This window comes from Protopterus annectens, chromosome 10.part0 (assembly GCF_019279795.1).
Source record: "Protopterus annectens isolate FY-2018-M chromosome 10.part0, PAN1.0, whole genome shotgun sequence".
In the NCBI taxonomy this organism is placed as follows: Eukaryota; Metazoa; Chordata; order Ceratodontiformes; family Protopteridae; genus Protopterus; species Protopterus annectens.
Window position 1 is genome coordinate 732,631,346 of NC_056744.1, and position 23,396 is coordinate 732,654,741.

The 23,396-nt window shown below is 44.8% G+C and overlaps 1 protein-coding gene across 2 annotated transcripts in view; it reads left to right on the top strand.

Moving 5' to 3' along the window:
* The window catches only part of PGM1 (phosphoglucomutase 1), a 426,650-nt gene that overhangs the window by 378,617 nt on the left and 24,637 nt on the right, over positions 1–23,396 (top strand). For both annotated transcript variants that reach the window (XM_044085557.1, XM_044085556.1), the window contains exon 10: positions 1,790–1,924. In XM_044085557.1, coding sequence (XP_043941492.1) covers positions 1,790–1,924 — 135 coding nt within the window. The remainder of the gene's footprint in view (positions 1–1,789; positions 1,925–23,396) is intronic.

Here is a 23,396-nt window from a genome sequence, read left to right on the forward strand (position 1 = left end):
GATGGGACACGTCCCGATAGGTGAATCCACTTCCAATAAGAAACCTGTTACTGTCAGTGTCCCACAAGGCTCAAGTGTTGGGACCCCTCATGTTTGGTATATACTTCTCTGAAGTGAAGTCCAATGTTTGAGGCCTCTGGCTCACCAAGTACATCTGACATCTGTAAGCTGGGAACAATCATTGAATCCCCAAACAATGTTGACATCTTATAAACAGGCCTAAAAATGACAAACTGGTGCCAAAACCATGGTCTGAGACTAAATGCTAAAATAATCATACCCTTCAGTAAATCATGCATCCTGCAAATTATGATATTAATTGCACACCCCTAAAAGCAGACCCAGTGATGAGAGACTTAGGAACACAGATAGTAACTTAAACTTTGACCACCAGGTAGCTAGAGTAGTGAAGAAATCCTTCTGTGCAAATTAACTTATAAGTAAAGGCATGGCATCAAGGTCAAAATAAGTCATAGTGCCATTGTACTTGGCCCTCATCGGGCCCATAATAGAGTACACTGCTGCCTTCTGCATTTACCTGACAAGGCACACCAGTTAGTGACCCCAGAGGTTACCCGCTAAAAAAAAATACAAAGTGCAAGACACAGGTCTTATGCAGACCAGCTAAAGGCAACAACCCTTTACTTTGCCTTGTATCGTTTATTGAGAAGGGACTTATCCCTGGCCTACAAGGCATTCTCTGATCCATCCCCAATTAAATGTTATACATTTACAAGAAAAAATGTACGAGAGTTACGCATTCCATGGACCTCAACCTTGTTTGTGACTTTTAACAGAACTTGCTAGAGAGACAGATTTGTATCCTAAAGGCTACCTCGTCTACGGAATAAACTTCCCATCTTCACAAAAGAAAGGTCATCCCTCACTGTCTTCAATAAGAATTTGAATAAGTGGATGGGGGCCCGTAAAGTCACTCCTGGGGTACTGCCCATGTCCCATATGGACAGAAGCAATCTGTAAAATGACTCTAGGCTCCAACACCCAAAGACCCAGTACCCTGATGATACCCCATCCCATATCTAGGGAATTAAGATATAATATTGTCATATTCTGGGTATTATTGGCTAGGTTTACAAAGGCTGTTATTCCATTAGCCTAGTAATCACCTATGAACCTGTGAACCTTAGCGGTCAGAAAAGAATCCGTTTAACCCATACATTCTGGACTGTTTTATGCTGGTCGATAATTGTCTAGGGCTTGCAGTCAAAGAAAATTTGAATGTGGGGAATTTCTTTTCACTTGTACACACTAAGTAGCTTTGGCCCTTGTGTGTTCACTTAGTCATTTTTGCAGATTCAGAACCATGATTAAATTACTTTCTAACAAACATGCTGTGTATGTTTTGCCTTTAAAGCAGTGTAAGCTTGAATGGCCCAAGGCAGTCCACACCGGTAGCACTGGAGGAGTGAAACAGCAAACTGCACTGTTAGTGCTGTAGGTGTGAATGAGGAAATGCATGTTACTGTGCATTAAGTATGCAGTGCATTGCAACTTTATTTTACAAGAAGTTAGTATATAGGCCCCAACAAGGCCAGCAATCATCCCTGTGTGAACTGGAAGAGTAAAATTATTAGAGTATATCAATGAATTGCTTTCATATATCCCTTGATAGCTGAAGTGCTGCAATTTATTTTCCCCACCAGCTTCAGCTCTGCAAGCACACTTTTCCCTTCTGATATGTATGACAAAAAAAAAGCACATGGACACATATGATACTAATTGCACTTTGTTAAAAGACCACTTTTAATCTGTTCCTTTCTTTCCACAGGGTCTGAGGATAATTTTTACTGATGGATCTCGCATCATCTACCGGCTGAGTGGTACAGGCAGTGCTGGTGCAACAATCAGGCTATACATAGACAGTTATGAAAAGGACGTCTCAAAGATATATCAGGAACCACAGGTAACAGCTGCACTACTGGGTTCTAGTATTTCATAGTATGCCATGTTTTAGGTTATCTTTCTGTTTAAATGTTTATATATGTCGGGTGGTCTGAAACATTAACTACTTACTTCAGCAGTGATTTGATATTGCTCATGAACAGATTTTCTTTATCATTTGACTGTCTGAATGTAGATGGATCAAAGTGCCCTGCCAGCATTGCTCCTCCTGATGAAAGTGAAGTATTGCTTTACAATATTATGAACATTGCAGATGTAATAGGGTTGTATTGTAGGTGAAGTCATTGTAGAAGATGGACTTTGCCTATAGTTTAAGCCACTTTCTTTACTACTCCTGCAAGAGCACAGTGGTGACTCAACTGGGGTTGTTTTTAAGGAAGCTGAGGTGTACTGCAATTTATCTGATGCATGTATTAGCACCCATTACATTGTTGGAGAGTTTCAACTGCTGGTTGGTAATGCCATCACATTAAAGCCTTTCCAGTGGCCTTGCTTGTGTATACTGTGAATCTTGTGTAATTTAATTCTGTCATCTTTGGACTTTCCTTTCATTGACCCATTAGTGGACCATCCCACTCTGGTGACTCGCACATCAATAGATCTCTGGAATGGATGCTATAATGGGGGGGCAGTTGGAGGAGCTCTGTGATTCCTCTGTAGGCAACTGAGTAGACAAAGTGGGAATCCATGGCTGAAATATGATGAAATCCCATGTGGCCATCCTGATGGCAATTTGTACAGATGCCTGCTACACCTACCTGCTAAGCAGTTGTATAATAGGTTCTTTGTATATCCCTAAACAAGGTGATTTGTTCCAAAATTCTTTAAACTGTTTGGAAAGTACCATTCAAGTCAACTCGCTACAGCTTATTCATAAGAGGAGTTGTTACTTGTGGGAAGACTGTCTACATCCGTAATTTTGTGAGTGTGAGCACGCATGCATGTGTGTGCGAGTGCAAATTCTTTGCTTGCCTGATCCTTTTGGTTTGACGGACTTTTTCGGTCAGTGTGCTCTGCTTTTATGAGAGGTAGGGAGATGAATCTCCTCAGTTGTACTTTAGAACTATTTATGGAAACATTGATATAATGCTGCAATTTATTGAAAAGAGAATATGTATTACTGATATATAATCCATGTGCATTGTGTAAAAGAAAAAGATTTACTACACTTTCGTGGCATTTTAAGAAAATCACAAGAAAATCTGACAAAATGTCATGCAGACTAAGAATGCATGCAGAATAAATGCATAATGTTAAGTTGTCAATCTCGCCTTCATTCTTGCTGGATGGGTTCGGAGTCGATCCTCTGCTCCGACTTGGCCAAAACTAAAGCTCGAGAGCTAATTCCACTGGCTCGAGGCTCTATGTCCCACAATGCTAGGCGGTAACTACTCGGATCTCGTTTGCCGCTATAGCTGACGAGGTGCTTTTCTACCAGCTCAGGCAGGTGAGTTAGACTTTTACCTTATTAGGTACTTCTAAAACCTCCTTTTTTGTTGTCATACATAACCTTTTAGTTTAAGTATTTAGATCAATCGACCCCTGTTTGTCGAATCTTTTTACCCTTTCTTCCCTTATCTTGTAGGCCTTCGGCCCCTACCCTTCCCCCAGTCCATTAGTGACTAAATTAGTTGTCCTTTTTTTCTGTTAAGGGCTTGTGTGTGTGTGTTTGTGGCTTGTTTTAGCCTTTAATAATTTAATTTAATAATTTAATAATTTTTTCTGTAAAGGGTGTGTCTGTAGTGTGTTTGTGTTGTGTCAGGCACTCCTTTTTACAATGTCAAAAGACAAGGTCTCAGGCTTCAAGAAGTGTGACTCGTGCTGTCAGAAAATGTCTCTGACAGATGGTCACACTTCTTGTGTGTATTGCCTGGGACCTGTGCACCTGCAGGACTCTTGTGCTGTTTGTCATGGTTTTAGCCCTAGAGTCCTGCAGGAACGCAAGAACAAGCTAATCTTGCGGGGCTTATTAAAGTCTGAAGGTCCCCCGACTCAGTCTGTGTCGGGGAAGCCTTCCAAAACTTCCAAACAGTCGGCTCCAGTTCCAGAGTCGACTGCTGGAAAGACTAAGTCGGCTTCGACATCGGCTCCGGCTGGAGCCGATGTTTCCAAGCCTCATACTGTTACCTCGGCTCCAGCTGGAGCCAAGGCTGATAAAACTCCGTCGGCTCCGATACTTTTATCGGAGCCACAGTCTAGGAAGAGGTCCAGATCCCCCTCTGTTGGCTCCGTGCATTCGGCGCCAGGATCCCCTCTCCTTTCTGAACGGAGCCATAAAACTCATTCCTCTCACCCTTCTACCTCCTGGGTGTCCCCTCCCTTTGACCCCCTTATGGAAGTGGTGGCAAGGAAGGCTTGGACGGCTCCTGATTCAGTGGAACCCACCCCGAGGAGACCATCTAAATTTATTACTGCCCCTAGAGATAAAGATTTTTTTATCCAAAGGTGTCCCTTTTGATGCCATGGTGGTGGCTGCGGCCACTAAGAAGGAGTAAGCTGATCCTTCGGTTCCTGTCCATCCTCCTAATAAGGAATCTAGGACCATGGACAGGTAAGGCAAGCGGATGTTCTCATCAGCGACCTTTTCGATGCGTTCGCTGAATTACTTATGCCACTTCACTCGTCTCCAGAGAGATTTACTCAAGGATATGGGTGAACTGATAAAGGATCCTACAGCTGAGGGGTTCAAAGACACAATGAACTCCCTGTTGGCAACCCTGAATTCCATCGTTAACTCCTCCATGTGGCTGGTATCATATGCTGCAGATGGGGTGAGTAGAGCCGCAGGCACAGGTGTTGCCTTACAACGTCACGCCTGGATGCGGCTATGTAACTTTGCGGACCCTTTCAAGGCGTCCTTCACCAATTCTCCCTTTGATGGATCATCCTTGTTTAGTCCACAGGTGAAGGATACATTGACCAGGTGCGAGGTAGAAGGTAAGACTCTCTCTGCCATAGGAGTCCGTTTTTCTACCCCTTCTAGACCCTATCCCAAAGGTCAGAGGGGAGGAAAGATGCGGTTCTGCAAACAATCACAGGGAGTCTCATCTGACGCACAAGGCCGATTCCCCTCTAGAGGCAGAGGGGGGAATAATAATAATAGATGCCGCCCTAGAGGCAGAGGAGGTCCGCAAAACCAGGGTAGCAGAGAAATGTTCTCTGACAAACCCTTTCAGCATCCCTGAGGGGCTGCCCGGCTGTCCACCTTCGGAGGCAGTCGGGGGAAGATTATCCCTGTACCCAAAAGCCTGGCTTTCCCTTACTCAAGACAAATGGGTACAGTCGATAATATCCGAGGGTTACAAAATTCCCTTTGTTCACATCCCATCCCAACCCAAAAGATCCCATCCAGACGTTCCACCCGGTCTAAGGGAACAAGCAGCATTAGAAATTTCAAAGCTATCAAAAAGAGCTATCCAATCAGTCCCAGCAGACCAGCAAGGATCCGGAATCTACTCCAAATTCTTTTTGGTACCAAAAAAAACAGGGGACTGGAGACCCATACTGGATCTCAGCTACTTAAACAAGTATGTCAGGAAAACAAAATTCCGGATGGTCACGCTACAGTCCATTCTACCCTTTTTGGGTCAGGACAATTGGATGTGCTCGATAGATCTTCAGGACGCGTACTACCACATCAAGATGAACAGACGCTCCAGGAGATATCTCCGCTTCAGGCTGGGAGCCAGTCACTACTAGTTCAGGGCCCTGCCCTTTGGTCTCACTACAGCCCCCCGTGTGTTTACCAAATGCATGGCAGTGGTCGCGGCTCACTTGAGACGTCAAGGATTCCAGGTGTTTCCATATTTAGACTGGCTCCTTACCGCCACCACCAGACATCAGCTTCTTCTATCCAGGGACTTCACCATCCAATCTTGCCAAGCTCTAGGCATTTTGATAAATTTTGAAAAATCTGCTTTGTCGCCTTGTCAATCTATTACCTTTATAGGCGCCATCTTAGACATGCTCAATCTTTCAGCCAGACTCACAGAGCAGAGAGTGTCAGACATTCGGAACCAAGTTTCCCTTCTCTTACAGTGCAACAAAGTCAAAGCCAGACTAGTTTTGAAGGTGTTAGGACTCATGGCAGCAGCTATTCCCCTTCTCCCCTTAGCTCGCTTTCACATGATGATCCTCCAATGGATGCTGTTTACTCAATGGTCCTTTCAACAGCTCCCAATGTCCCATACTATATTGATAACTCAATCATGCAAGAATCAACTGTCTTGGTGGATCACATCACCTCAACTCCTCCGAGGAAGACCCTTCACTCTCCCCCCCCCCCCCCAGTCGCCACGTTGACAACAGACGCCCCCCTGATCGGGTGGGGGGGGGGGCATTATCAGGGCAGGACAGTCCAGGGCACGTGGCAACCTTTCGAGTGCCACTTGCACATAAACATCTTAGAGATGAGAGCAGTGCTTTTAGCGTTGCAAGCCCTTCACGACTCTCTTCCCACTGGGACTATTTCAATTCAAACGGACAACATGTCCGTAGTGTGGTACATCAACAAACAAGGCGGAACCAGATCATACCCTTTATGTCGAGAGGCACTCAGACTTTGGCAATGGGCGATCTCTTCTCAGTGTTTTCTGATAGCAACGCACATTCCCGGGAAATCCAACGTTATTGCAGACAAATTGAGCAGAGCAATTCTCATGCCCCACGAGTGGTCTCTAAAGAAATCAGTTCTAGAAGAAGTATTCCTAAGATGGGGCCAGCCTTGCTGCGATCTTTTTGCTACTCCCCAAAACAGCAAGTGTCACGACTTCTTCACTCTCTTCCCATTACCAGGCCATCCCACCAGAGACACTCTAGTCCACGATTGGCCCCGGGGACTTCTATATGCCTTTCCCCTTTCCACTGATATCTCAACTAATTCAGAAAGCCATCGCCTTGAGAGTGACAATGATCCTCATTGCCCCTTACTGGCCTCAACAGATGTGGTTTCCCTTTCTTCATCGTTACCTTTTGGAGCAGCCTTGGCATCTGGACCCAGTACCAGATCTGATAACCCACCAATCGGGTCAGCTGCACCAATCTCTGCCTTCTCTAAACCTCACAGCGTGGTTTCTCCGATTCCAACCTTAGCCAGGCTTCCCTCAATATCTCGCTCAGTCCGAGATATCTTGATAGCCTCTCATAAATCCTCTACCCAGAAGATTTATAGTAGCAAATGGAAACGCTTCTGTTTTTGGGCAACATCAAGAAACATAGATCCCTTTACTGCACCTATCCAGACTATTCTAGACTTTCTAGCAGAACTCTTTCATTTAGGATCTTCTGCATCTACCATTAGAGTTCAATTGGCTGCCATATCAAATTTTCATGTTGGTGTTTCAGAGTCTAGCATCATGGCTCACAAACTCTTTAAAGCCTTTTTAAGGCGATTTCTCTCAAACCTCCAATCAAAGATCCCCGCCTCAATGGGATTTGAACTTGGTTCTGGCATCTTTAATTCTTCCCCCCTTCGAACCGGCGGCTTCATGTTCTCTGAAGTTGCTTTCTTGGAAGACACGGTAGCTATAACTTCAGCGAGAAGGGTATCTGAACTCCATGCTCTGTGCAGTCGTCCTCCTTACTTAGTGTTTCACAAAGCCAGGGTATCCCTCCGCACTAATCCATCCTTTTTGCCTAAAGTTTCCTCTCAAATAAACCTAAACCAAATTATTGATCTCCCAGTCTTTTTCCCTAACTATTCGAACAGGTCAGAACAAAAGCTACATTTTTTGGATGTTCATCGCCAACTTAGATATTACTTAGACAGGACTAAACAATTCAGGAAATCTAATCAATTGTTTCTGTCATATGCGGAAGGGAAATTGGGCCTTCCAGTTACTAAAGTATCCCTCTCTAGATGGCTCACCTCTACAATTACCTTCATCTATGAGATCAGACACCAAAAACTACCCTCAAGACCTAGAGCTCATTCAACTAGGGCATTAGCTACATCCGTAGCTTTTCAGGATAGGCTGCCAATAGATTCCATTTGTGCAGCAGCCACCTGGGCTTCTCCTCATATATTCATTTCACATTACAAATTGGATATGGTTTCCAGAAGCCGTGCCAATTTTGGTTCCACTGTTCTCAAGAGTCTGTTCCGATAGGCCACCCGGGATAAGGTGCTAGGGACGTGGTCCCATCCAGCAAGAATGAAGGCGAGATTGACAACTTAACATTAAGAAGTTATGTACCTACCATAACGGTCCATGTTAGTTGTCTTCTTCTCGCCTTCTTTCTTGCGTCCCATCCTCCTTCCCCCAAGCCTGGACAGACCGACAGGAATTCAGTTTGTGTTCTTCCTCTGGAAGTTGTCATTCCCACACGTTCTTCCACCTCTTTTATCCTTACTGCGGTCTGCGATACTTTTTACGCAGATTGTTTTGAGGTGGGTTTCCCTACTCCATTCTATGGAGACTAGGATTGCTTGGTATAGCTATCAAACGAGATCTGAGTAGTTACCGCCTAGCATTGTGGGATATAGGGGAGCCTCGAGCCGGTGGAATTAGCTCTCGAGCTTTAGTTTTGGCCGAGTCGGAGCCGAGGATCGGCTCCGAACCCATCCAGCAAGAAAGAAGGCGAGAAGAGGACAACTAACATGGAACATTATGGTAGGTACATAACTTCTTATTTTTTAATAAGATTTGTTTTTATCATGGAGTGAATGCACTCTGTTTCAGTGCATACCCCTTTGATTTATTTAAGAAAACATTTTTTTCATATTTCTTCATGCTGCTGTTGCTGTATTTTATTTTGTTCTAAAGCAGGTAATTGAAGACTTTCAGCCTATTTCTCATTGGAAGATGGATTTGTGTATATTATTCTCCTGACTAGTTTGACATTGCAGATGCTGAGCTATAGAATGCACAAGGTTTGTTCTTTTATAGCTGCAGCAGTTTTTTTTTTTCAAAATGAATCACAAGTTTCATTCTCATACATATATATACTTAACTATTCATTGTAAAGTTGCATCTAATTGCGTACTCTTAACCAAAATTTATACCTTACAAAATCCTACCTGAATTTCAGTATTGCATTTTTCTAGTTAAGTGAACATATAAGCCATGTATTACTCTGAGGCCATTGTCTTGAATATTTACATTGGCAGTTGGTGCAGAGGGTTAATGCTGTGAGCTGTAGTTTATGTAGAACAGGGTTCAATTTCCTCAGCACTCATTTGACTCCTGTTTGACCTTGAGCAAGTCACGTAACCAGATGCTAGCCCACTGGATAAAGTGTCCTTTTCTTTCAAGTGCCTGTCTTAGAATTGCACAGTAGGTAAACTGAAGTGGAAGGGATAAAGCCCTGTACCCTCTTGATTGTAGACAGCAGCTCATTAACACCTCAGACCTTTACTCCTCTATGCTGCCTGCCAGACTGTTTATGTATGTTTCAAAACTGCAAGCCTCCGTTATGACATGATTATAAGGGCTGCCTTTTAACTTGCTTTTTAACAAGATCTCATTAGGCCCAATTTCTCCTTTCATAATGTATGTATGTGCTAATATACACCAACCTTTAAAACTTGTCTTGCCTTTACCTGAGGCTCTCTCTCAGACTTTTGTTTCCACACATCTGAAATTGCTGAAAAAATTTATAACCATTGACGGCTGTTTGCATGGAGACTGGTAAGAGTTTTCTCAACATTGTGCAAAAGTCAGAGGATCACCATAAGGGCATGTAGTCAGAGTAGGTTTAGGCCTAACACTAGAGGTTAAGTCTGTTACTGAACCTACTGGCTTATCCCTGAATTTGATGTAAGCTTGTCTTTGGCTTGCAAGGATTCAAGCTCAAGCTAGTCCTGTTTGATGGCATATAAAGGCACTGGGGAGACGTGCCATTAGTCCCTAGAATTCTTGTAATGATTTACCACAAGGTGACTGGCAGATGTTTGATGGCAGTCTAGTCCTTGAGCCATTCAGACATGGATTAGAGGTACTCTGGACCAAAGACTGTCCTCTTAGTTAGGACACAGGATCTGAATCTGCCTAGACATAGTAAGACCTCAAGTTTAATTCTGTTGGCTGCCAAAATTGCAGTTACTGGAAAATGGAAGTCAATCTTAATCAATTATGAAGTATTGGATATTATAAAAGAGAGAAAAGAACTGGAGGCAAGATCTTTAGAAGAGGGACAGAGTGAATTGCATAGAAATAAAAGGAATTTGTGAGACAAATACACACATGCTCAGAAGGAGGAGTGAGGTTTAAGGAAAGGTAGGAATTGAACAATTGATGTAATGTTGGACTGAATAATTTTAGAATCTACCTGGATTAAGTGCCTCTATTAAGGAAGAAGGTGAGAATATACACTCCTGTTCATAACTCATTGTTGCGGTAATAACCTTTAGGGTTTTCTGCCATGGAAGCCCTTTGCTGCCCTGAGTACCAGAGACTTGATCTTCCCCAAAGGTCTTGCAGACACCCTCCCATCTGACGTCAGGATGATTGGGGACAGAGTTGTCTACTAGCACCATTTCCTCAGATTTTTTTGCCACTGGAGTCTGAAGCAAACAGCATCGTCAGTAGATTGTTTGGTATGAAGCCAGAGATGGAGCATCGAAACATAAGTACCCTGTTTGGGAACCTTTTCTTTTTGTTACTTTATTGTTAGATGTGTCTCAAGTTCTGTGTTTGACTAGAATATGGAAAGTGAATCCCACACAGGGACTTCTGCTCTCTTTGCTTGTTTTCATTGGGCTGTGAGCACATACTCAGCTGTTTTGAGTGCTCTTATTTTAATTCCAGAATCATCATTCATATGACTGAGTCCTTGCAGAAGCAATTAAAGAAAGAGAAAGGAATGGAACATGTTAGTGGGATTTGCATGCCATGATGTCCATTGGTCATGCTGTTGACCTCCTTTGCAAAATGAAGAAGCATCTAAAGGTAGTTGGTGAGCCTGATGATATCTCTGTATTGGATAACCCTCCCAGGCTTGAGATTCCGAAAGACGAGAGGTGCTTTTGCAGCCCCCCTCCAATAACTACAAAGGGTGCGAGTCCCCTGGAGAGGATGCCTTGTCATCAGCTCTGTTGATGTCCATTTTGGCCAAATTCATAAGGATGTTGGATAGGTAAAAAGCCACTAGGACTTTTGAGGGTAAGAATGGTATAGCCTCCCTACTAGCATCCAAGAGGATATCTCGGCACACCAAATGCAGGCCATGGCAACCTGCAGCTTGCACCAGTCCCAGACAATGACACAGCCATGATTAGGCCCAAGACAAAGCATAAGAAGGCTACTGTCTGATTGCTCTGGTCTAAGCTGCTTGGTCCTCAACCTCACTCCCAGGCCTACCCACAGGACCTAATCAGGTTAGCTGAAGATTTCATAGATTTTATGGGGTCCAGATAGCTGGGCTCTGATAGGGGGCCTGCTTCAGGAGCTCTTGTTTAAAGAAAGAGGGATCTTCACCTCAGGAGTTCTCTGATTCCTATTATTCTGATGAAGATGAGTTGGCATATGTGGACCAGATATCCACACAGGCCAACTCCGAATCAGAATACACTGTTACCTCAACTTCACCATCTGAGGATCTACCCTTTGGTAAGAGACCGCCCAATATGAGAGAGTCACTGGGAAAGCTCACAATTACCCTTGGTCTAAGAAAGAGGGTCAGACAATTTCTTGGCTTACCTAAGCATTAAGATGTTCTTCGTGTTTCACTGTTGCAGTCATCACATTTGGGTTAACCCTGCCAGGGTACCCCTCGGCCGGCCCAAATACCAGAGGCTTAGTATTTCTGCGTCGGTTGCTGTCACTTCAGGACTGACGTCAGGTTGTCAGTAGTATAAAGTAAGGCAGCAGATGCCATTACATCAGTCTTTCTTGCCGCAGAGCCCGAAGCAGAAAGAGGTCACACAAGTGCCGGTCGGCTGCTACCTGAGTTCATCTTCCGAATTGAAGCTGAAGTCTTCTAAAGCCAAGTACCCCTTTGATTATCCTTTTTTGTTGCAATAACCAATGTCAGAAAAAGTTGACAATTGTCTCGCCTGTGGAAAGCAAATATCACACCGAGACTTTCATTCTTAACTGCATCACTTGCTTAGGGCCAGACCACAACGTCCCCCGCTGTCGCTTTTGTGCTTTGTTCAACGCCAGATCTGTATGTTGTCGGGCGCTTATTGTAGCTAGATATTTTCACTTACAGTCCTCAAATTCTGATATGGGTTCGGTAAACCATCTGACAGCAGATCTTCTGAAAAAACATAAGGATAAAGACAGAGACAGACGCACAGGTCCAAGCCTACCGACGACGCTTCCGTTAAGCTAGTAGTCAGTTCTCCGGTCCTCAGTGAGGCACTTTCGCAGCCCCTGATTCTGTGGATTTGCAGGCCGCTACAGAGACCCTTTCGGAGTCTGGTATGCTGCAAAACACTTCTTCGACTAAGGATCTTGAGGATCCTACAGTTCTTTCCCTTGTATGGGTGTGGAACCCCTGAGCAGGCACCCACTTCCAAGGAAGTACTCTGCACTACCGATTCCCGACACAGACCAACTACTTCTTTCGCGTCTACCGTTCTTTTGAAAAGGACCGAGTTTCTAAGGCCCAGGGTATATACCACACCCAAGAAACCAATGACCCACTCTCAGGCACCTGCTTCCTTGCCTCAGTCTTAAATGCTTAAAATGACGGAAGACCTTATGATGCGTATCAGGGGAAGCCAAGCTACCTCTTCTAAAAGAAGAGATTTGTCCCAGTAGTTTTGTCTGAACAGGAGTCTGATGATTCTGATGCATCTAAATATGAAGACATGCAACCCCTTTCTGCTTATGAAGATTCTGATGCAGAGGATTCCCTTCCCTCAGCCTCTCCACCCGAGGACTTTTCCTTTGGGGAAACCCTTCATACCTTAAGGGAGCATGTCTAATGGGAATGTCAGGACTACCCTCAGTCTAAAAAGAGACTCAGGGAATTCTTAGATCTTACACAGCACAGACCCCTGGCCATTCCCCCAGTCCTGGATGCTGTGGGCAATATTTTCCTTCAATCCAGTTTGACTCCTGACACCCTACCTCCTGCACCCAGAAAACCTGACAGGTATTGCAGAGTCCCTGCCTCACACAAACCTATGTTCAAAATCCTACTGCTGACCCTGAGGTAATTTCTCAAGGGCCTAAAGGTATTAAAGCAACCTCTGCTAAGAATCCCACCCCCTCAGATAGGGATTCCCGAGCACTAGACAGATGGGCTAAAAAAAGTATACACCTCTGCTACTCTTGCTATCAGAGCACTAAATTGCCAGTTCCATATGCTAAAATTTCAGCAACATACCATGGAACTCCTTAAACAAAAAGTGTCTTCCTTTCCTGTTTGTGCAGAGTCTAAAGCGTTACAAGAGTTAATGCAGTCTGCAAGTCAAGTAACTAAGCACACTTTACACTGTGGTTTTGACACCCTAGAAGCTTCTTGCAGGGCAGCAGTTGCCGGTTCTGTCCTTAGAAGGCATTCATGGCTTAAGGAACAGCCCTTGCCAGACCATGTTAAATCTAAATTGTTGGATGCACCCTTGCACAAAGACAACTTATTTGGCACTAAGGCAGAGGAGCTCTTAAAAAAAGACGGAAGAAAAAGCTAAATCTATGCAGACAGTTAAGGATTTCTTACACGTCCAGACACCCAGGTTCAGTAGGCATTGCTCCTCCAAGCATTGGTCCTTTCCTGCTCCCACCAGATAAGTTCAGCCCAGATCCACTGGAAGCAGACCCCCCAGACAGCAGCCACAGGGAATGCAGAGATTAAAACAGTGGAATTCCTCCACTACAAAAACAGGGAGTTCTAAGCCACCCTCCTCATGGTAAGAACTCACAATGACTCTCCTCCACCACCCCCTCCCTCTGCCCACCTTCACTTACCCCTAGGAGGAAAACTCTCCTTTCACGTAAGCACCTGGGCCACCATTACCAGCAACCACTAGGTCCTCAACATAGTGTCTCAGGGATACAAATTTTCTTTCCCCACTCTTCCAACCCCCAAAAGGGTTCCTATATCTAAATTCAAACCAGTGGGCAGAGGTGCAAAAGCAAGTCCTTTCCCTGTTCTCTATGAGGGCAATAGAGCACGTTCCTGAGGAACAGATAGGCCAAGGTTTCTACTCCAGACTTTTTCTGGTACCCAGAAAAGAGGGCACCTGACACCCCATCCTCGATCTATCCATTCTAAGCACCTTGCTGGTGATACCAAAATTCAAAATGCTCACCCTACAGCAACTGCTACCCGTGCTCTCCAAGGATGCTTGGCTAGCCACCCTAGACCTAAAAGAGGCCTACCTCCACATTCCTGTCAGGGAATCATGCAGGAAATATCTACATTTCAGGGCAAGATCTCTGCACTTTCAGTTGTCTGCACTTTCCTTTGGCTTATCTACTGCTTCCTGAGTTTTCACAAAATGTCTGGCTCTGGCCATTGGCTTTTGCAGACAAAGGAATATCCAAATTTACCCATATTTAGACGACTGCCTAATTCAGGCAGACAGGAAAAGCTGCTGAAGCACCTGGCCTTTGTAAAGTCCCTACTGACCTCCCTAAGGTACACTATCAATGAAAAGAAATCCAAACTAGTACCCACCCAAAGGATTATATTCCTGGGAGCAAGCCTGGACACAGCATCCCAGATGGCATTCCTTACACCAGAAAAGCAAACTTACCTGACAGCCTACTTCTCTCAACTAGACACCAGACCCCAGACCCCAGTTATCTGCAAGGAAAATCCTGTAAGTTCTGGGGTTCATGGCATCTTGCATTCTACTCATTCCATATGCCAGACTGCATATGAGGAAACTTCAGTGGTACCTAAAAAGCATTTGGTGTCAACACTGTCAAGACCTGGAAACTTATACCCATGATACCTTGCCTCAGGAAAAATTTTCTTTGGTGGGCAGCAACATGCTCCCACAACAAAGGGACTACCTTTCTCACCAGCCCCTGCATCCCACATCCTCACCACAGATACATCAGACTATGCCTGAGGTGCACACATGGACAGCAGGTGCATACAGGGCCAATGGAGCCCACAGCAAATCCATCTGCACATCAACCAAAAAGAGATGTTAGTTGTCCAGCACACACTGACAGCTTTTAGGCCCCTTCTCTCCCAAAGGGCTCTCCTGATCAAAACAGCCAACACCACTGTGATGTGGTATACCAACAAGCAGGGAGGGACTCACTCCTACCCTGTACGCAGGCTGGCCATGACCCTTTGGCACACTGCCTCTGCCATGCAACTACACCTGTTAGCACAATTCCTGCCAGGTTCTCTAAACTCTCTGGCAGATTAAGCAGAAATCTTCTGGACCCACAAGAGTGGCAGCTAGACAAAAGAACTTTCACCCTAATAACTCAGAAATGGAGCACCCCGAAGGTCGACCTTTTTGCCTCCCACACCAACCATCAGCTCGGCAAGTTCTGCAACAGACAGCATCACTGCATGGCTTGAAAAGTGGATGCCCTGTCCTTCCCCTGGGTCAAACTATCGGTCTACACCTTTCCTCCACTACCTCTCATTACCAGGGTACTGGTCAAGATAAGTGAGGAAAAAAACAAGGACAATTCTTATTGCTCCAGACTGGCCTTGCTAGCACTGGTACCCACTGCTGCAGCCTGTCCCCACTGCCACCATGGCATCTCACTCAGACCCCAACCCTCCTTACCCAGAGGGAGGGAGAATTCATGCATCCCCAATTGCAAACCCTCAATCTGGCAGCTCGACTTATTCCCTAACCACTGATCAATCTGCCAACCTCAGTAAACAGGTTCTAGATGTTATAAGTGAGGCCAGACACCCTAGCACTAGAAAGTCTTATGCTGACAAATGTAAAAGGTTCTGCACCTGGATTCAGGCTAAAGGAGCCGATATGGCACTGCCCTCCCTCTCATCCTGGAGTACCTAGCTGACCGGCTATATAGTGGTCCCTCTTTATCCTCTATTAAAATTCATGCCTCTGCTATCTCTGCTCATTTCCCCACTGAGCAGCCCCTTTTCTCACACCCTCTGATCAAATAATTCGTAAGAGGGGCTAGCAACTTGAGACCACCCAGAAGAGCACCTACCCCAGCTTGGGACCTTAACTTTGTGATGGAAAAGCTCACCCCGCCCCCTTCAAACCAGCATCTTCAGCAGAGTTAAAATTTCTCTCCTGGAAGACGGCTTTTCTTCTGGCCATCACTTCAGCCAGAAGGGTCTCCGAGCTACAAGCACTCATGGCTGTGGAGCCCTTCATCATCTTTCATGCTGACAGGGTTTCCCTCAGGACTAACTCATCCTTCATGCCCAAAGTGGTATCCGGTATGGCTCTCAACCAATCCATTCATTTGCCCACCTTTTTCCATAACCCACAGAACAAGGGGGAAAAGGATCCTGCACTCTCTAGATGTGCACAGACAGCTCAGATTCTATCTAGACAGGACTAAATCATTCAGTAAGTCTGATCAGTTGCTGGTTAGCTTTGCTGCAGGGGCAGAGGGTAAAGCCATCTCCAAACAAACAATTTCTAAATGGATAGCACACTGCATCCATTTCTGTTACAAGACTGCCACCTGGACATCTGTTTACATTTTCACCAAACATTACCACCTGCCTGTCTTCTCCAAATCCAGGGCAGGCTTTGCCACTGCAGTCTTGCAGGGCATCCTAGCCAGCCCCTAGTCTCCTTGTCTGCCTCCAGCCTCTTCCTCAGCATTGGGAATCAACCCAAATGTGATGACTGCAACAGTGAAACATGAAGAACATAGTACAGTTTTGTACATTTACCATAAATGTAGATTTTCGAGTGTATTCACTGTTGCAGTTCTGGTTTACCTCCGTCCATCCCCCTCTTCTCTCTCTCTCTGTCCTTACAAGGGACATTTTGTTATTTACTTTCTACTGGTGGGGTTCTTCCACCATAACCTGGCTCACACTTAGGGCAAGAAAAACTGATGTAATAGTGTCTGCTGCCTTACTTTATACTACTGATGACCTGACATCAGTCCTGAAGCAATAGCAACTGACGCGGAAATACTAAGCCTCTGGTATTTGGGCCAGCCGAGGGCTACCCTGGGAGGGATAACCAAAATATGATGACTGCAACAGTGAATACACTCGAACATCTACATTTATGGTAAGTGTACACAACTGTACTTTCTCTGTTCCTCTAGTATTAGAGGTAGTGTTTCATGTCTTATAGCACATATTGCTGCAGCCTGACTCCCTGCCTCCAGGAAATGTAATCATTTTGAGAGTCCTGGACTCACTGGCATTTTTTGTAGGAATTCTACAGTGGATCATGAGGTGGTTTCCTCATGGTCCATGAAAGCCAATGGCTGCATCTCTAAGAATCCTTTACCAAATAAGAGACTAGAACTCTCAACATATTTGATTTAAAAAAAAAAAAAAAAAAAAAAAGTTTACACTTTACCTGCCCTGTCCATGAGAGCCTGAAACTGCCAGTTACATAAGGTTAAATTCCAGGAATCCCTCTTGGACCAAACAAAAGTTGAGGTGATGGAAGAAATGGTTGCTAGACCGCTGCAATATCATTTCTAAGGCTGCTAAGCATTGTTTGCATTGTGGCTTTGATGCTCTGGAAGAATCGAGCATGGCAGGTGCCTTGGGGATAGTCATAAAGAAACATTCTTGGCTTGGAGAGCAGTGCCTGCCAGACCATATCAAAGCAGAAATCCTTGATGCACCCTTAGACAAAAAAAAAAAAGTCATCTTTTGACCCCCCCCCCCGCCGCAGCATAGAATGTTTTAAGAGATTAAGGCTAAGCCCATAGACACAGATTTTTCTGCAGGTTTCACTGGCTAGATTCCGTAGAAAGTACCCTTCTAAAGCCTAGCCCTTTCCTATCTCTCAATACAAGTCCAAGAGCAGAAAGACCAGAGGTGATAAACCTCCAAAAATTGGTAATATGACCCCAAAAATCAGATCTGGATGGTCCTACATGGAGGCCCAACAGGGACCAGCTATGATTCAGAAAAGCACCTCCCTTTTCCCCCTACAGAAAATTCCACCCCATCCCAGGTCCTTCCCTTTCCCTTGCAAGGCAAGGGGGGCAGACTTTTCCTCTTTTTAAACTGCAAGCAAAACGTTACTCAAGACATATGGGTTCTAAACAGCATGAGGTCAGGGTACTGTCTGCAGTTTTCCTGCCTTACAAGGTTTGCGGGCATTTCTCTACTTCTAAGAAAACAAGTCCAGGAGGCACAGGCTCTCTGCAAGATCTGTTAAGGCAAGGTTTCCTGGAGCTTGTTCCCACAAGATAGATTCCAAGAGGGGAAGGGTCCTGGAGGCCCATCCTTGGTCTCCCAAAGCTAATTTCTTGTCCCAAAGTTCAAAATGCTCAGCTTAAACTTCTCACTGTGATTATACCCCAGGCAGTCCTGGTCAGTTTGGACCTGAAGGATGTGTATCTTGACATCTACATAGCAAAGGAGCACAGAAAATATCTTCACTTCAGGGCAGGGGGTACTCCTTTGGCTTGTCTGCTGCTCCCAGGGTGTTCACCAAATGTATTGCTCCAATTATGACTTTCTGCAGGACAAAGGTCATCCACATTTGCTCTTATATGGACATTTGCCTTCTTCAGGCAAGCAGTGTGGGGGAACTGAATTCTTCACATTAGCTGACCATGGAATCCCTCTCAGATCTTGGATTCTCATTCAATCTGATCTCCATTCTCCAACCTTCCACTGGAGTTAAAAAAAAATTCTTCCGCAAGGGAAGCTATCCTTACATAGAATTTCCAAGTGATTGTGTAGTAGGAGATGGTGACAGAGTGGGATGGGATACATGACCTAGTGATATCTGAAGTATTTGATGCAGTCCTTGTGCTTCAAGGTAGCACTGCACCCATGAATTGGGAAGAGATCCTATGGTAGATAAAGAACTACAACCTGGATCCCAGGGCCCCTTCACTATTCAAGTAGTACCCTGGGTAATTATGGACTTGTCATATCTTGCTTGGGGCAATTACTCTGATGAAATGAATTCAAGGCAGGTGTGAAAAGTATTTATAAAGAAATGTATCCTGAAAGAAATTATGGCTGTACAGAGGCCTTATAGCTTTCAAACAAATGTGGACAGGGTACTCTGTTAGTGAGGACAGACAACACTACAGTAATACGGCATATCAACATGTGGTATTTACTTCTACCTCTTTGCCAGATGGCTGCTGTACAACTGTGGGGGATGGGACTGTACTTACTGCCTCTGTGTCTCCTAGGAACAGAAAACAACTTGGCAGAACATCTCAGGAGATGTCCTTCCATATCACTATGGCAGTATTCATAACCAAAGGGATATCCTGCCAAGGATAGCTCAATGTCCAGCCAGTATTCCAAAGCCTTTAGTACGTATAGGTGTCTTATGTCACACGTATGCTCCCTGTGCAAAAGGCGTAGGGCGTAAAGGTGAGGTATGAATGCATACACTTGTAACGTCTTTGCTGCCAGTCCAAACACCATTGTTTGAACGTCTGTCTAAACACTGTTCTGCTGTGCTGGTTACCGAGCTGTATTTCAGATAAATGCCCTGTTGGAGTTCCTTCTTATCTATCTTATGTTGTGCTTTTGGGTTCATGTCATTTAGAAAGGGAAAATACCAGACTGGGAGGGAGATTCCCCATAAAGGCCATCATGACCAGTGCCTTTTCTGTTTGGGTGCTTCCCATGATCATACAATGTTGTATCTACCAGGCTTTTATCTTCAAACCCTATGTAGTTATCTCTTCTTTATCTATTTACCTTAGAAACCAATGTCGTAAGCTGTTGGCTCAAGCTGCTATGGTGGAGTCTCCCCATCTCAAGGGTCAAGCGTCTGTCAACAAAAAGGCCAAAAAACTTAGGTCTGATAAGGCTGCTGTCTGATCTCCCTTGATGTCTTTCTCAAAACTAGTGAAAGCCCAGAGTATCATCTGGTGGTTGCCTTGTTTCCTCTACTGCGACCCCATCAGTGGCTGGCATGGATCTGACTTTCTGGCACATCCTCAGGCTTTACAAACGTCTGCTCCTGATTATGAGGGGGAACCTCAGCTGATTGTATCAGAGAGACTGAGGGGAATTTTGCAGATCTTAGTGAGGGGAATTTTGCAGATCTTAGTCAGGGAGGAGATTCATACTATACTTATAGAATGTCACCAGGGGTCTGACCAACTGAGGCTGTTTTCATGTGGACATACCACAGAAAAAGAAACCGAGAACCAGGCATATTTCCCTTGTACTTAAGGATCCCCAATGTGAGTGGCAGGATTTTACTGTGGTTATTTAATGTTTTAATAACTTTAAAGCCTCCTCATGGGGTGTCTGTGTCTGACCCTCCCTGGTCTTCCACTCCTCTTAAAAAAAATTCTGGGAACTCTATTCTTCAGATGAGAATCTGGATTTTGGGGAAAGTCCTTTGTGTGCTCTTCTCTAATTCCTTCCCCCTTGGGCTAGGGTTTGGAGGAAGAGGTTACTATTAGTCCAGATTCCCCTTTGGAGAAACTCTCCTTTGGTATACTTTTCACCACATGATGGAGTTTGTGAGATTGTTGTCAAGTCCCTGACATTCAGAAAAGGTATTATGAGTGCCTCCAGATGGAGTCTCCTAAGCCATCAGCTGTTCACCCTGTTCTGGCTGTCCTCCTGGATACCTTATTCAGCAGCTTCTGTGGCCCTTGATTCTCAACCCCCAGCACTCAAGAAACCTGATAGATTTTACAAGGTGCCTGACAAATGTAAATTTCTTTAAAAATGCCTTTCTGTTGACCCTTTTGAAATGTCCGTCTATTCTGACAAGCATTCCAAACTCTTGCCCTCTACCAAGTTGCTCCCTTCAGATAAGGATAATAGGGCCATGGAAAGGCTGAGCAAAAAAGTTTACACTGCTGCCATTTTATCCTTCCCGGGTCATCAACTATCAGACTCGTATGACAAAGTATGTTTTGGCCATTGTTTCTCAGGTTTCGTAACTAGTTTCTGACTTTCCTTACTCTGAGGGTAAGGCTTCTGCTCTTTCCCTGCTGGGCTCTACCTCTCAAGCTGCTAGCCACTATTAAATGTAGCTACGATGTAGCTGAAGCTGCCTCAAGGGCTGCTGCCTTTGTTTCTGTTATGACATGTTACTCTTGGCTTTGTCTTCGGGCTTTGCCTGATGACATTAAGGCCAAACTGTTGGATGCTCCTTTGAATAATAAAAATCTTTTTGATGCTGCTGCTGAACTTTTCAAGACTCTCCAGGATAAAGGTAAAGTCTTGCAGGAGTGGAAAAAGTGTCAGAGGAATTATCCATCCAAATCTCCTTTTGTTCTTGGGCAGTCTTGCTCCCCAAGTAAGGTGGAAAAAGGGTTCTGGAGATGTGCCTTCTGCCAGATCTTCTCAAACCCCTACCTACCAGAAACCTGCTTTTCAGGGTAAGCTGGGTTCCATTCAACAGTTTGTTTCCCCTTTCCCTCAGCCAGGTCCCATATCCCTCCATCTTCCCTGTCTCTTCCAAGTTAAAGATTACAAAATACCCTTGAGGACTGTCCATTATCTGCCAGGGATATTTCATGGTTTGGAAATACCTTCCTCCCTTTTTTGGGCATCTGTCAACTTCCTCTTTTCTCAGAGGTGCTCCATTCTCTTTTGGTCCAGGGCACCATTCAAGCTGTGCCTGCTGCCCAGGTAGGGAGGGGTATTTATTCCAGAAAGTTTTTGGTTCCCAGAAAGGAGGGCACTTGAAACTCTGGTCTTTCCCAGCTAAACACATTTTTCAAAATTCCTTCCTTTTCAGATGTTATCTCGTTAGACATTTTCCCCATGTATCCCAGGTCTTTCTGGTTTCTTTGGGTCTCAAGGATGCCTACCTTCATTTCCCCATCCATCTCCTTCTAGGAAATTTTTGTGTTTCTGTTTCTTGCATTTTTAGTTTTCTGCTTTGCCCTTTGGCCTCACTACTGCCCCAAGGGTATTCCCAAATGTCTTGCTCCTGTCATTACCTTTTGCACAATGAGAGGAGTTCAGACTATCTGTTCATTGAAACTTATTCCCCAGATGCACTCCTTTAGAATCTCAAGTTTACTATTTCCCTGTTATAGGGTTCACCAAAAACTTCCTGAGAGCATTTTCCTTGGTTGCAGGTTTCAGACCATCTTATGTTGGCTTCTCTGCCTGCCCCCAGGGCCCTGTCTCTCTCTGCCTTTTTTCCAGACTGATGTTTTTCCTGTTTCACTGTTGCAGTCATCACATTTGGGTTATCCATGCCAGGGTAGCCCTCGGCCGACCCAAATACCAGACGCTTAGTATTTCTATGTCAGTTGCTGTCGCTTCAGGACTGATGTCAAGTTGTTAGTAGTATAAAGTAAAGCAGCTGACGCCATTACATCAGTCTTTCTTGCTGAGGAGCCCAAAGCAGAAGCAGTTCGCATGAGTGCCAGTTGGCCGCTACCTGAGTTTCGTCTTCCGAACTGAAGCTGAAGTCTTCTAAAGCTAAGTATCCCATTGGGGATCCTTTTTTCTTGCACTAACCGATGTCAGAAAAAGTTAACAATTGTCTCGTCTGTGGAAAGCAAATACCACACAGAGTTTCATTCTTACTGCGTCACTTGCTTAGGCCCAGACCACGACGTCCCTTGCTGTTGCTTTTGTGCTTTAACATCGGAAATATACATCGTCAGGCCCTTATTGTAGCTAGATATTTTCAGTTACAGTCCTCAAATTCTGATATGGTTTTGGTAAGCTATCCGACAGCAGAATTTCTGAAAACAATGTAAGGATAAAGACAGAGACAGACCGCACAGGTCCAAACTTACTGACGACGCTTCCGTTAAGCTAGTCGTCAGTTCTCCAGTCCTCAGTGAGGCGCTTTCTCAGCCCCTGATGCCCGGTTCTGTGGATTTGCAGGCTGCTACCTAGACCCTTTCAGAGTCCGGTATGCCACAAAACTCTTCTTCAACTAAGCATACTGTGGTTGTCTCTCCCTTAGATGGGTCCAGAGCCGCTGAGCAGGCACCGGCTTCTGAGGAAGTACTTCGCACTACTGATTCACGACACAAACTGATGACGACTTTCACATCTACCATTCTTTCGAAAACGATCGAGTTTCTCAGGCCCAGGGTATAAACCACACCTAAGAAACTGATGACCCAATCTCAGGCACCTGCTTCCTTGCCTCGGTCTCAAATGCTTAAAATCGCAGAAGACCTTATGCTGATCAGGGGAAGCCAAGCTACCCCTTCCAAAAAAAAAAAGAGATCTGTCCCCAGTAGTTTTGTCTGAAAACCCAGAAAACCTGACAGGTATTAGAGTCCCTGACTTACACAAATTTCTTTTCAAAAATCCTACTGCTGACCCTGAGGTAATTTCTCAAGGGCCTAAAGGAATTAAAGCAACCTCTGCTAAGAATCCCACCCCCTCAGATAGGAATTCCTGAGCACTAGACAAATGGGGTAAAAAAGTGTACACCTCTACTGTTGCTATCAGAGCACTAAATTGCCAGTTTCATATGCTACAGTTTCAGCAGTATACCATAG